This window comes from Phaethon aethereus (genome assembly GCF_964289735.1).
Source record: "Phaethon aethereus genome assembly, chromosome: Z".
In the NCBI taxonomy this organism is placed as follows: domain Eukaryota; kingdom Metazoa; phylum Chordata; class Aves; order Phaethontiformes; family Phaethontidae; genus Phaethon; species Phaethon aethereus.
In genome coordinates this window covers 44,424,545-44,439,428 of record NC_138577.1, presented here as the reverse complement: position 1 = coordinate 44,439,428, position 14,884 = coordinate 44,424,545, and the positions used below count along the sequence as shown (strand labels likewise).

Here is a 14,884-nt window from a genome sequence, read left to right as displayed (position 1 = left end):
ACTGGGTGGTTAACTGTACCCATGACAGAAGTGGGACAACATCATTTTCTAAATTTACAGTCTGGATCATCTCAGTTGTCTACCTACATAGTTCTTATGACGGGTGTATTACTGACAAGCTAGTGCAATGGCTAAGTCAAGAATTACTTTAAAATTGCCCTCCATGCGTAGCTTGTCTCAGTTCCCAAGTTACTGCGTGTGAGCACCACACGGGAGATTCTCCTCAATGGAAGAAAAGAAGGAAGTACGATGTGCAACCTTCACAGTGCCTCCTCTCTCTAAGGCAGGGACTTAAAATGCATTAGTACCAGCTTTCAGGAGAATGACTCGAGTGATTTAGCTCCAAGGACAGGAAAGCACGATGCATATGGAGCAGAGAAAAAAGAGAGAGCCTGCGCTCACCTGAGTGGGATGCCACTAACATCAAAGCTCAAAAACCTACAGCACTTTTTTAGCCCTTTTTTTTTTTTTCCTTCAATTCCACATAAGCATATAGAGGGGGTGGAGGCTAGGGTTTCCAAAATCAAAGGCCAGAATCTGTCAGTCACTGTCAATCAAACCCATCTTTCCTCAAACGTATTCTAAGCCCATGTAATCCCTTTGCTTGCCCAATTGGCAAGAAACACCTACTCCAAGCAAGCACAGGGGCTGGGTTTGTGGAAGCAGAACAGTGTGACTTACTTGTATATGGTAATAACGTTTTGTTTAGTGTTTCAGATGAAAATAGCAGTACCGGTACCAGCAGCAGTATACTGGTACGACGTTTCTGAATGCGGTATCACATACTCTAGAGAAGATGTCTCTGTCATGGAAATGCCAATCCCATGTTTTTGCCAAGATCACAGATTTGCCTGCCAAGTAGTCACCCCTGCCTTTGTTTCAAAATCTTGTAATTTTAGTGCTCACTTTAGCATAAGTATGAATCAGCTTTACACCTCATTTTTAGATGCTGTGCTATTCCTGCAGAGCAAATAAAAACCCGTAACTGGATGTACAGAGATTCCGTAGCAGTCAAAGCACAAAATCAACAGCTACTTGTTTTCGATCCACGCAGGACTTGAATTCTAGTCCCCCAGCGATGCAACTAGATCATTACACGTCATTTAGTTTCCACAAATCCATCTTTATAAGCAGAGAGTACAGCAGCGCTCATGAACATTGTCAGGCTCTAGTTTTGATAGCATTAGTCTCATTTCAAACACACACACATGCACGCGCACGTGCACACATGCAGCGCATTAGCTGAATGCTAATATCGAGCACACAGCTTCTTGTTTGCAGCAGAATGAGTAGCTCCCTTGAAAAGCAATGGCACTTTATGGAACAACTGAAAAGGTGGGAGAAAAGAGTCGCAACATGTTCTCAGGCACGATGTTTCACAGATGCAATGCACAAAAATACACCTTCCAGCTTTGACTTCTCAGCTACCGATTTTACTGAAATGAATACGTGTGTTGAAGGGATGCATGCCAGCCGGTGACAGCAGACACCACTCTCCAGCCCCTTTCCTCCAGCAGGGTGGGCAGGAGAAGCCATCATGCACCCGAGGTCTCCTTTCATGAACTACACCAGCATTTTACTTCACACATGCCTGTGGCTCCAAGGCTCCCTCACTTGCTCCCACCAACTCCCCCAAATCCCAGTGCCCCTCGAAGTATCTACAATGCACTCCAGATAATACCAGCAAATCATAATTTGGAGAAAATTAGTGCTTAGAGAAATTAGCTCACAGCGAGTTTCAATCTTCTGTCTACATTCCCCAAATACACAGAAAACATAAAAGGATTTAAGGTAATAAGTAGTTTGGAATGCAGAGAAAAAAGGCAGGAAAAAAGCTGCATTTGCACATCTACTCTGTTGAACATCACTAGTTGGTATACCAAAATAGAAGTTTCCACTGAACTTTAATGCCTGTTGCCAAGAATGTAGCACAAATCATGCCTTTCTAGCATTTTTGCAAGCTATCCTCTGATTTTAGACCAACAAAGTCATAACTGCAAGAAAAACTGTATTGTACATGGGAGCAAAATATTTAAACAACAAAAATTGGCACGTTACAACATGTTCAACTTCATAAATATGTTTAAATGATATTATAACGGACTTCAGAAGATAATGAAGTTACAGTGGTAACAGTACAGTGGAAAGTCATCTACAAGCACCAAGAGATTCATAAAGAAAGTGTCTCAACATGAAGTCCCACTTTTGCAATACGATGAGGCAATCGTTTACCTCAGCACCAGTACAAACGACTACCTACCTCTTGGGACAGGAAGGGAATGACTTGTGCACATATAGCGTTCAGCCTCTTGACAATTTCTGCCTGCAAGTGACAAGAAGAAAGAAGTTCAATTATGTAAATTCCCAGCTGCGATGGTCACCCACAAACACAGAGGATACATCTGTTTGTTTGTTTTCAACTCCTGTCATTCTCTGGACAGGACAGATTATCAAAGTAACAAAAGTATTTGGACATCAATTCAACAATATCTAGGAAGTTAACCATTTCTGGCTAAAAAGTTTTCCTTAATAAACACAGTTTAGAACTGGCACAAAGAAAGTTTGTTTCTGATTATGCAATCAAAGGCATTTAACAAAAAAATCTTCAGGACATGTAACATAAAAGAGAAACAAAATACCGTGTATTGAACTAAACTCTCCCCTAAGAGGCAAAAAGAAGGATCATTTCAAATTACAACAACGCCACTGTAAGCAAAGGGAACAAACAAGCCAATTACTTCTATACTAATACTGCGTATCACGAGAACATTAGCAACACAATATACGTCACTGACAAAATGATTGTCATAGGTATCACATTTATGCTGTTATCAAGCCCGAGGTTATTAGTAGTTACTTTCATGTTGCAATTGTGATCAGAAATGAATAATATACACTGGTTTATTTACATACTGGAGATCAATTCTTATTCTGTGCATTTGATCTGCAAACCTCAACAGAGGCGAAGGAGATTTGGAGAGGTAACACAAGAATTACAGCTCCAGAAACAGAATATTTAAAGCCACATAGACTTTCTCACAATAAATCATAACCTTTTTATAATAAATTGTAATCAGGGTCAGTTCCTCATCAGACAGTAGGACAGAATGCTCTTCCTCTTGCAAAGTCACTAGCCATGTGACGAAGACATATAATCTTGTGCAATTTAGGCTTCCTGCTTTTAACAGCAACCCTTCCAGCCTTTTTGCTATGCTGTCTTTCAAACTGAAAAGAACCTATAGAACAGAAAGGCTCAGCACTAGCAGTAAAAAAGTCAGAACGACCTATAAAATAAAGCTGGGTTCAGGGAACTGTACAGTTACACGGCTACGTAACCAGAAGACGTGGTATGTCAGAGGTAAGGGTACACATGAAACTAACTCTGCCCCCTTGTGCATACTGTGATACACTTGAGTTAACACACGCTACCTTGCAATACAATTTCTTCATTTCTCTGAAATCCATCTAAACTCCTCTCGTTATTTATACAGTAATTTCTATGTTACACTGCCCCAGTATCTTCTCACTGGTCATCACTGTTTATGCAAGTCCTCATATTGTTAAAGTTATACATCTTAACACATTTTTTATGTTCACCTGCTACACCTTTTCTGTTTATTCAGCAGTATAGGTACCTTAAAGGACACTTGAGAATATGTTCTGTTCACCACAAAGCTAAATTACCTGCTAATTTCAAAGGTCCGTATGTGCCCATAATATCAGATATCCCACAATGTAAAACTTAAATAGCCCTTTAAATAGACAGTGTTCACTATACTAGTTGACACAGAGATTTATGAACTGCTTGTTACATAGAGCAGTATAGGGAGCGACAAGATGTGCGCATCTAAGCTTCAGCCAGAGAAGCTGTACGATCCAAGATGGCATTACTTGAGAAACAATATCTGATTAAGGAATTGTAGACTGTAATGTAACACACAGCTCCAAAGTACCTGTGCTGTAGTGGTTCAAGCACCGCTAATTTAGCCATATCCAAATTTTGGGTCCCAGCCACGCTGCTGTTGTGTTTGTTTTTTTTTTTAAAGGGATCTCCTGAGTGCTTTAAAACCGAACACTACCCGTCCTACTCTCCGAAGTTTTCTCTTCATATGGAAAAGCCTCGAAGTGCCACACCCTGACTTGAGCTGAAGCCCCTCTGACCTGCCATGTAACACACATATGTGCCTTAAGTAAAAAAAGGCATGTGATGCTTTCCTCACTCCAAAACAATTCCTCCTACCCATCTTGAGAATGCCTGTTGCAACCTTACCCACCTGCCGCGCAGCTCCTGCGGGGAGCCTTTGCCTTGGCTGCGCTCAGCGGAAGATCACTCCTCCACCACAGCTGCATTAGCTGGATGCCTCTACTGCACTGCTTAGGAACTGAGAATCAAACTGGCTTGAAATGCCATGGCAGGAGCTCAGCCTGTGATTTTAAAAGGCTTGCAGACTCATAAATTTTAAGGCCAGAAGGAACTGTTAAAATCATCTTATCTGACCTCCCAAGTAACGCAGGCTGTAAAACTTCACCAACCTCTCCATCAAACCTGTAAGTTCTAGTTCAGCTAGAATATAGCTTAGTGAAGAAAAATAATTTTATTCAACTCACTTTGAGGCATTTCTTCTCAATTAAGGTACCCAGCCCCAGCTATTTCAAGCTTTTTCAGCTATGTTGTTTTTCTTTTGATCACTTTCCTCACTGCCCCCCAACAGAGGAAGTATGTCTCTCTTCCACTGCTCTTCTGGCCAAAGAGTGGTTGAAACCTATTTGCTCAGTATTTATACAAAAATTCACCTCCGGCAGATTCTGAGCCTGGGAAACGTTAAGCTAAAAAGCGCCTTCCAAAAAGCTGCAAGTAACTGAAAACAGGTGACTGTATATGAATGGTTACACAACCGTAATAAACCTCTTGATATCAATCCCACTGGAGTGCAGAACAGTCATGCTGTATGCACGCAAGGAAGTGAGCTGATAGAGACAGCACCCAGCTCAGCCTGCGGAGAAGAGAAAGAGCTCACTAATGGCTTCAAGAGATGCCGATACATTCCCCAGCAGCATTTCTCAGGTAGGCAAGGGGACCGCTGGGCCAGTGACAACAAAGCTGAGAAGCCCCTGCTATGCTGAAGCAAATGTTTATGGTATTTCTTTATTAAAACGGTCTTCACTCCCCCCTAACAATGAGCATCCCCAGTTGCGTGGTTGTGTGTACAGTCATGTTTTATCACCCTCAAGATTTGGGCGGCAAGGAAACAGCCCAACCAAGCAGCAGCGAACCACAGAGGCATGGCATGACTGAGACACAGACTGCCTACCTTTGGAGACCACAGGCAGCGAGAAGGCATGAAGGAAAATACCGTGTACATGCAGAAATGACAGGAAGGACATTACACATTCCGTACCCAAAAAAATATTAAACCAGACATTGCCCTGTAGTACATACAAAGTACCCTCTGCCTTGACACTGCAACTGCATCTGCAATTAATTTTATGGGATAATACCACAGCAACAAGCTTGACTGTTCACTACAAAACATAGAAGAGGAGCAGTTAGACACCTGAAGCTAGCTTGAGAGGGTTTCTTGCGATGACGCCCTAAAACTTGAAGGGGTAGGTACTGATGATGTAGGTTAGGATCTTGGTAAACCTATTCCTGCTGCTATTGGAGGGGGCCTGGAAACATATCCTTCTTTGCGTTAAGGTACGAAGTCAGACACAAAGTAAAACACAAGTCCGTTTCACATTTCTATGCTCACATAGATTTTTAAAATGCTATGTTTAAAAGCCAGTTTAGGATCTTCTCTATTCTCTTATGTCAGGCCAATGGGTTTTTCATGATCAACCTAATTGGCAGGAGAAGGAAGAAGTATGATTTCATAAAATCAGGCAGCCAATTCCTCACATGGAAAGCCAAAGTTGCCTCGGAAACACGGCCGCTTCCACGGTCATCTAATTTTGCCTCCTTTGTCCCATGGGACCAGGCTTTAGAGAGGCATCATTTATTTACAGACCTTTCCACTGGGCTTCAGTTATCGGCCAATAATACTGTGGACACACACACTTCTAATGGCCTGTGTTTTGAAACCAAGTCTAATCTGATGGCGCAGCGCCCAAACTCCTTTTCCAGCATAGCCATTAAAGGATGTAGGTTATTGCTGTTGTCACCATTGATATTTGTCATTGTAATGTAATTAGGGCCCTAAAATGATGCATTACAGCCCTTGGCACAGCTTCTATTAAAATCTTTTCTTCTGCTCACTGAACTGCGACCTGCTTTCTGATGAATAACAGACAGACAGCTTTAGGGTGAGGAGCAGATTCATCAAAGAAGTAGTTTTCAGTTCTGGAAATAAAATAAATAAATAAATAAATAAATAACAGAGGGCAACCTAAGAAGAAAAGCATGGGGAGGAGGGAGGGACGGGCAGGGAGCACGCAGCGCATTTGAATTTCATCTGACCACTTGAAATTCTGATTGCATCTGATGAATCTTTCTTAGGACAATATATTCCCAGCCTGTGAATCACATGGTTAATCAGGGCTCTAATCTGCTATCCATCAGCCTATGCCAGCACTGTAACTTCCAATCAAATTTATAGGTTATGTGGGTCACGCATCCCCGAACAACTACATTCACGGATATCCCATTTAAACCGGCACAGATTCTGAAATGCTGTTGTTAGGGTTACTGAATGTTATAATACTATTCAAAGCTTTATGAAAGCTCCTGATAAACAGCTGCTAAATTATTGCCTGTGGATACAGCGTGATGCTCTGAAATAGCATTAATGGCCCAATAAAAGGGCGATTGTTCATGCCAAAATATAAAAAGGATAGCTTTTGCTGCCACAGTTTGTCAAATATGTTAACAGACACCGACACTTCCATTACTCCTTTCCCTAAACACAAAAGATGTTTGGTTTTGCATAAACACACACCAGCATGGAACCAGAAAAGATGAAAGAGAGGCAGGCAGGGAAGGCTCAGGCTGGAATCATCTTTTTACTTATCTAATGCAAGCTTGTATTGTTTGCACCCTTTGGGAGACACCTACAAAAGACACTATTTTAACAGTTTTGAGCTCTTTTCATAGCCACTTAGGTGGCATCTTTTTTTAGAAGAGAGAGGAAGATTAAATGTTTATTAACTACAATGCTAATAATTTTTTCATTTTGTTATGTGTATAAAGAGACGATAGTAAAAGCGCTGTGCCAGAATCTGATCCAAGTAAAGGAATGAAGACCCCTATCGGTTAACAGTCCCTCAGCATTACTGCAGGGATACCACACAAGAGCAACGGCTTACGTCCCCAATTCAGCCAACAAAATCTTTTTGACCAAAGCCGATGATTAAATGGTACTTAATTGCCTAAATATGCCAAGAAACCTGACCTTTATGTTCAACAGTGCCTATGAAGCATTCTGAGAAATGTTCAGAAGATAAGCCCGTGGGCAAGGCTACATCTCAGGTAGGTAAACCAGTCCAGAAGAGGGCTCAGCAAAGTTGGTCCTTGGGGTACAACCACAGCCCAGCAGCTACCAGCTGTACACAGAGAGGAGCGTGTGATGGACCATTAGCCTTCTAAATCCCTTTGAGGATGGCAATGTAGGGGTTTAATTCCATTTACCCTTGCCACACACAGCTAAAATAGGACATAAGCACATGGTAAAATATGGGAATATGTTTAAGTGCCTTGATAAGTATTTTAGCATATGTCCGAATTCTTAGCACAGATGGGGACTAAAAGAGAAGCAAGAGTCATATAAACTCCACATATTTTAAAATACTCAGAAATGTTCTAATACATAGGGAGTTCAGAATCAATTTGTTGCTTAAAAATTTCCATTTGCATTCTTTTTTGGTGGAGGGAAAAAAGAGAATTGGGATTTTATTTAGAGTATATAAACTTCAGGAAAATATTTCGACTATATTTCACAAAGTTCCATAGTTATTACAATTATAAAAAATTGCTGGTAAAGAATTACCACTGGAAGCTGTAGGTCTGTCAGTGGAATGGAAACAAAACTACTATATATGTATTGTTGAAATAAAACAGAATAATAAAACACTATTGGGAAACCTATTTCAGCAGCCAGTAGGAAAAAGAATATATGCAATTACACTTTCAGAAAAATAATCTGAAACAACTGTTATTTCAGGTTTAATTTGTTCTACACAATGCAGCTTTTGCCAAAAAGATCAATCTAGTTTATTAAGTGCTTACCAAGAACACATGCACACACCCATAATATCTAAACAAGCATTTCACAAATTAGTGAGAACAAAAGACATTATTACACTGTATGAGACATATCACAATTCTGAATAAAGCAAGCAAAAAAGCTAATCTTAGTATTTCACAGAAAATTAACTCTTCTTTCATAAAGAAGAATGTGTTTTGTTTTAATCACAGACTGTTGTCTGAAAGTGCTTACTCCAGTTCTACAGAACTGGAAGAAATACTGCAAGCCCTGAACATAAAATTTCTCTTCAGCCCTAAAGGAATGGTGTTTGGAAACTGAACCACAAGGAGTCTAGTCTTCTAGTCAACAAAAGTGGATGGAAAAGTTCCCTGGTGAGAACGATACTGAACAGAAAACTTCCTCTTCACTAAGCCAGTTTGTCAAGTTAAGGAGATTTGAGCGATGCCTGCATGAGTTGAACAGAAGTGGGACCACTGGACTTGGCCAAATAATCACAATTACATTCACCACCTCACATTCCTATCAACCTTTTTTACAAACATCCCAGCTAAGCTCATGAAGTACTGTAAACTTGATACTTACCCTTTGTAAGTTTATTTAGGTGCTTATTTTGCACAAAATACTGCAGACAGCAACATAAGCAATAAATCGGAGCGACAAAATTTTAAAAATCAATTTTCTAATGTACATCCCGATGCGTGGGCTGCTGAAGTGATCTGGTGAGACATGGCTTTTATTTAATGTCTCAAGAACCATGTGGAGCTCAACTGAGCAAGAGAAGATACATATTGAATCATTCATGATTAAGACAATAAAAAGCAAGTCAAGTAAGGTGACATACAAACATGCTTCAAGCCTGCCACATCAAGGAAGTCAATGTTTTTTGTTACTATCGACTTCTACCAGGAAGTAGGGGAATAGAAAGGCACAGCCTGGAGATCCCCATAGTCCTTCAGTTGCTCAGGCTGCCACCAAGCTGCATCCCGCCCTGCCCTGCCACCAGCATCCACAGTGCGTCCAGAAAACAAGGCTGCAAGTGGAACTTGAAATGGCAAGAGGCTGGCTTCAATTTCCCTTCCTTGAAGGCAGCAGGAAACACTTGCTGAAAAAGCAGACAGAAACAAGTAGGAAGGGGATGCTGCCATGGGAGATGCTGTTTCCATCACTAGAGCTTTGAAGTCCTCTATAAGTTACTATCCCTTCACTTACCAGCAATCCTCAGGATTTCACAGCAATACTTGTGGTGTGATGTATGACCTCATAACATAGGCATGAGAAATTTCCACCACTCTCCACCAACTGACATAGTTTAAAACAACTTTTAAGCTTATAAACCTGTGGCATCACACTGAGGCAGCTTCACATCCAAGCTCCATTTTCTGCATCTGTTTCCTGGGTGCAGTTAGGTCAGAATCTCCCATTTTAATCTTTCCCACAACAGCTGAAACACAGCAGCACACGCACAATCTCCACTCCCTTACTACTCAGTTCCACCCCTCACACATCCCTCCAAAGAGTCTGACCACAGTTCTTCTGTGCCTGCTGAAAATGGCGCAATATCTGCGCCTGTTCTTACAACTAAATGTATACATTGCTTTTAGTGTGTAGTTTTAATTTAATTGGATGCAGAAAGTCCCCTATTTATTTACATCACAAGTTCACACTCTGTTTCTCAGGGGTAGTAGGAACAGTAGTCAGAAAGAAATACTGCGGATCGGTAGTTTCAACACATACATCATGAAAAACTAAAGAAAGACGGTGAGAGATAGTCAAAACCTGTTCTCAGTGGGCTTGCATTTAACTTGAGGTGTCCTTAACTGCCCTGGAAAAATACTAAGGGGGCTGCCACTTCAAGAATAGCTGAAAACCTCTAGCAGATCAATCTAAAAGAAATCATGCTTTAAAAATTTACATTTATAATGCTTAGAAAGGGGCTTCTGATGCTCTTTTTAAATGTTACCACAAAATAAACACTAAAATCATTTTCCCTCTACAAAACAGAGCTGTCAGCGTCCACTTCTGATCCTCACCAGCGCTTATCTTTTATTTGCAAATACACACAAAGGAAGACTCAGAAACAGCTATAGGTACCCATTATCCTACATCCACTATCTGTATTATGGCTACGGTGCTTACACTGGAACAGTATGCTCCAAGCATTAATCACTGAGAAGCTGATAATGCTGTCACGGCCAAGAACTGTGAAGCTTGTGCCAGACCTCCGGTTACATCTACAAGGTTGTACTGTTCGGTCTCAAAGCTTGCAGAAAACACTGCAACCAACGGTAACATGTAACAGTCTGACAAAAAAGAAGGAAGAAAATTTAGTTTCTCCAAGCAAGTGTTGTGCTGTTCCAGGTTTTAATGAACTGCATAAAGCTGATCAATAAACTTATAAAAGTGGCAATCAGAAGTCCCCCATGAAAACAGGAAAAGCAACATGACTGCTGAACTCAATTTATTTTCTTCCAGATTCACCTGGAGGCCAGGTTGATTGCATCAGCAACAAGGTTACTTCTTCTCTTCCACCTCCGGTTTCCTTTGCTTACCCACCTCAGCCCTGCAGGTCATGAAAGGTGGAGCCCGTAGTCTGCCTGATTCATTGATAAGCACACTTGGTTATGTTCGCTTCCAGAAGAGATACATACTGGGACTCAGCACACTGATCAGTGGATTTGTTAGGTCTGGTTACAAGAATTCTTAGTGTTTGAAAACTTCATCATGTTTCGCCTTCAATCCCTCGTCTTTTCTTCCTACCCAACAATTTCGCACCATATGGTGAATAGCTATAAATTAGCTTAAGAAATCCAGAAAAAAAAAATGGTATTATTTCAAGGAAAAGCAGTCTGCATAAAGGAAACAACATTTTAACTCCTTTTCCATTGCAACTTCCCATTGTACAACGAAAATGAGCAATGCTCAGATGCAACTTCCATAGCTTACGGTAAAAGATTTTTGTATTTGACATAATAGATAAAAATGCTGCCCCATTTAAGCCAGTATATAAAAGCATGATTTCAACAACGCTCCAAAAAAGATTAAAGAACAGTGCACTGTATTTTATAGCAATGCTATAATCAAGCTTCAATTTTGGATCCTTGCAATGACACATATTGAAATCAGGCACGTTACTATATCAATTTTTAAACTAAGTGGAAGCATGATACCTGTTAGTTCTTTCTGAAGATAAATAAATGTTTCATACTCGTTGGTGGTATTTTATCAAGTCCCAGCTTCTGGAATAAAGTTATCATCTGAGAATCAGATTACATGTAAGACATCTTTCTCCCTTTCCCACCTATAGAGCTCTTTTTTCTTTTTTAAATGAACACTCAACAAGTGAAAGTTATCTAAAATATGAGTGTATAAGTAGGGCATATTTTCTTTCACTCTGAATTTAAACACAAGTTTCAACTTGAGTTGCTGACTCATGATTTCCTCATGCTTTGAGATGGCAATGCCACATTTCTACTGAAGGACCACCAGCTGTGAACTTCCATACTGCAGAACTCTATGGATGGGCAAGCTAGGATGAACCATCACCAGCCTTGTCACTCAGGGCTCACACCATGCCACATACGATGATACAGCCAGTCAGGATTCCAATTCCTTTTCTCTGGAGTAGGTTGCCCCAAGACTAAGAGGTACAGTACCAAGGAGACATTCATCCAACAAGTTAAAACTGGAATTTCCAGCATTTCATATGTCTTTGCCACCACTCAGATGATACTGATTCATATTCGTATTTTTTAAGCAAAACACTTGGCGCAATGACTAGCTCAACAGGAAGGCATCCTTGATGCAGCAAAATGCTGCCTTCCCAAGAGATTTCAGATTTCATCATTTCTGCAACTGGGGTTTCTTGCTATTTTTCCCCTAAGTGAAGGAGGACAAGGAAAGAACAGGTTAATTTTATCCTTCAACATGTGAATGTCTAACAACTAGTAGTTTCACTAGTGAAGTACATTTAAAATAATCAGGCCATTTATGATTCTCTTTTTAACCTTCCTAAGAAGGCAGATTTGCAAAGAAAACGCAAAGACATTTGTAAGACATGCATGCTTAATATGTTCAGGAAATTCACTTTTCCAAGACAGCTGGATACACTAAGTACATCTTGATGTTCAATTCATTTGAATGGCATTCCCCCAGTAAAACTCCTACCAGGACAGACTCTGAGTCGAACAACACCAAATGGCATTTATCTTTAAATTACATCAGCATTATTGAAGTTTTCAAATAGTCTTCATCCAAGAGGGATTTCAACTTAAAATAACTTTTTAAAGAAGCAAAAAGTTTAAGAAAATGCCATAAAAAGCAGAACAGGAGGAATGGAGCAGAAGAGAACTTTCTGGTTGGGAAATGTAGATTCCATGAAACCTTTTCCAGTGCTGTAACTCCCTGTGAGATCACACTTTGTGTGGAGAACTACTATGAACTGCATTAATTTCAGGCAAATGCTCAAGATGCACCATATGTTAAATGCACCCTTCATCACACTGCACCTACAGACTTTAATAAAAACATCTAGAACACGGAAAGTAGGCCAAATATAAGTAAATAAAAGGGGTAAATAATCAACTCTATAAACAGATTAACCATGTGATAACGATATCAATGCATTTCTCCTTAAACATGTTTTTATCAGAAAAGGCATCAAACAGGATTCCTTCATAAAGTTGGTCCAATTTTGCACCCATGACCCCTGTATAAAGATGTCTGGGCCAGAAATACAGATTATGCGCAACCAGCTATGCCGTATCTACTCTTGAGACAGAGAGGCGGCTTTCGCTGTAGCTTCACATGCACTTTAATTTGGCATAAAAACAGGCACTGAAGAGGCTCTCCCCTAATCCAGCTATTCCTGCACACCCCACCCGTGTGGTGCTAGCAGTTTTGTGGGTATGTGGTGAACCAAGCAAGGAACTTATCCAAGTTAAAACCCAGCCCCCTCTCCCTTTTTAATTTTTTTTTTAAACACAAACTCCATCCCAGACCCAGCTTACCATGGGGTTAACCCAAATGCAGGATCACCCCTTTCATTATCAATGTCCCCTCCTGCCCGCTTGAAGCGCACAGAAAACTTCAGCCTCAGACACACAAAATCTCTAAGCTGAGGCTTTTTGTGAACGCCCAAAGCTTGGAGTCAGAAAACAAGAGCACGGTTAAGACAGCAAACCACACAGCAGCACTGCTGGCAAGCTGCTCATCTGTGACAGATACCAGTAATTCCCTGGGCATGGGAAGGCACTTGACTTCGTTTCACTTCCTCCACTATGTTGCGACCAAGACGTATTGTTATCAACCACATCCTAAACTTTTCACCTCTCACGTTAGCATTACGACCTGGTTTATCTGAAAGTTTCAACTAGTCTTTACAGCCACCTATTAGATCACCTGGTAAACCAAATCACCAATACCCAATTGAACAGTGAATTCAAAGCAATAAATAAATAAAAACTAGTGTACATTAGTAGCAGACATCCTAGCTTGGTAGTGGTCAGATGAAAAAACACTCATAAAACAATGTATTTTTTTCAGTTATAGCAGACAGCATGACAGACAGCAAAACCTCATTTCTGTGCCCATTTGGTTTTTATTTTTAATGGGTTTCTGGCTTTTCGCCATGGAGTAATTCTATGGTTTACCAAGATGCAGTCTCTGGGCTTGTTAATTTCATATTTATGCCACTCTTTTAATCAAAAAGGTTTCAGGCAAGCATTTATATGAAAAACACTCATTCAAATCCTAACATTTTTACCCACAAAAATACACAGACGTTGCATCTATTTTGTTTCATGAGAATCTGGTTTGCACAAACTATTATAATTATTCCTTTTCATAACAGCAGCTTCCCATGACAATCAGCGACTTAGTTGCACTATGCTGTTTACATTAGGAATTTGCCAGAATACAAAAAAGGAAACCTTAAAATCACTGAACTACCTACTGACTGTTTGCAAACCTGTTTGTGTATAACCACGCTCTGTTTTTCACGAAGACAACAGAAAAAGCAGGGCTGGGAGGAAGGGAAATAGGTTTAATGACTAGCAGATAGCTCGAACTGCGTTTCCTTTGTGTGAGCTTCAGTGAAGATAAAAGAGCAAGTTGGAAAATATTAACCTTTAATATAAAAGGAAGGCAGTTCAAAATGACTGATTTCTTTATTGAAATAAGTCAGTCTTCACTACTGTAACATAATCTGTTGAACGCAAAGGAAGGAGAAGTGAGAAAAAGTTTATTTTTTAACATTCACCAAGGGATACAGTGACTTTACATCACAGGTGTAACTTCAGCTCCTGAACACAAAACTGAAGTCGCCTTAAACTAGCTGCAGAACTTCCCAAGAAGCTGGAGGAATACTCAGCACAGTAACACCTTGCCAACTCCTCAGTTAGCAGGACCTGAGCGAGTCTCTTCAGCAGTGGTTAAAGCACACCTCTGAGTACTTCAGTCACACTCTTGAACCCCATCTGCATGCACCAAAAAGCACTTTATCTTAACTCTGTACCTGTAAACAAAGTTTTAAAAATAGATGCCATTTTCCACCCATGCAGCCCGAAGCAATGTAAAATTACTCTCAATATCCACCGCTGAACCTGTGTAGAGCTCATTTGATATGGTTGTAAATCAGGCTTTCTCCAGCTCTACTGACTAAGCTAGACTGTACACTGGAGTTAGTA

At 40.4% G+C, this 14,884-nt stretch overlaps 1 protein-coding gene across 12 annotated transcripts in view; it reads right to left on the bottom strand.

Moving 5' to 3' along the window:
- Window positions 1-14,884, bottom strand: part of LOC309415894 (transducin-like enhancer protein 4) — a gene marked incomplete at its 5' end in the record, with an annotated part of 101,756 nt that overhangs the window by 68,634 nt on the left and 18,238 nt on the right. For 10 of the 12 annotated variants that reach the window (XM_082013572.1, XM_082013577.1, XM_082013576.1 and 7 more), the window contains one exon: window positions 2,261-2,323. The exons of the other annotated variants lie outside the window; for them this stretch is intronic. In XM_082013572.1, coding sequence (XP_081869698.1) covers window positions 2,261-2,323 — 63 coding nt within the window. The remainder of the gene's footprint in view (window positions 1-2,260; window positions 2,324-14,884) is intronic. 12 annotated transcript variants of the gene reach the window in all.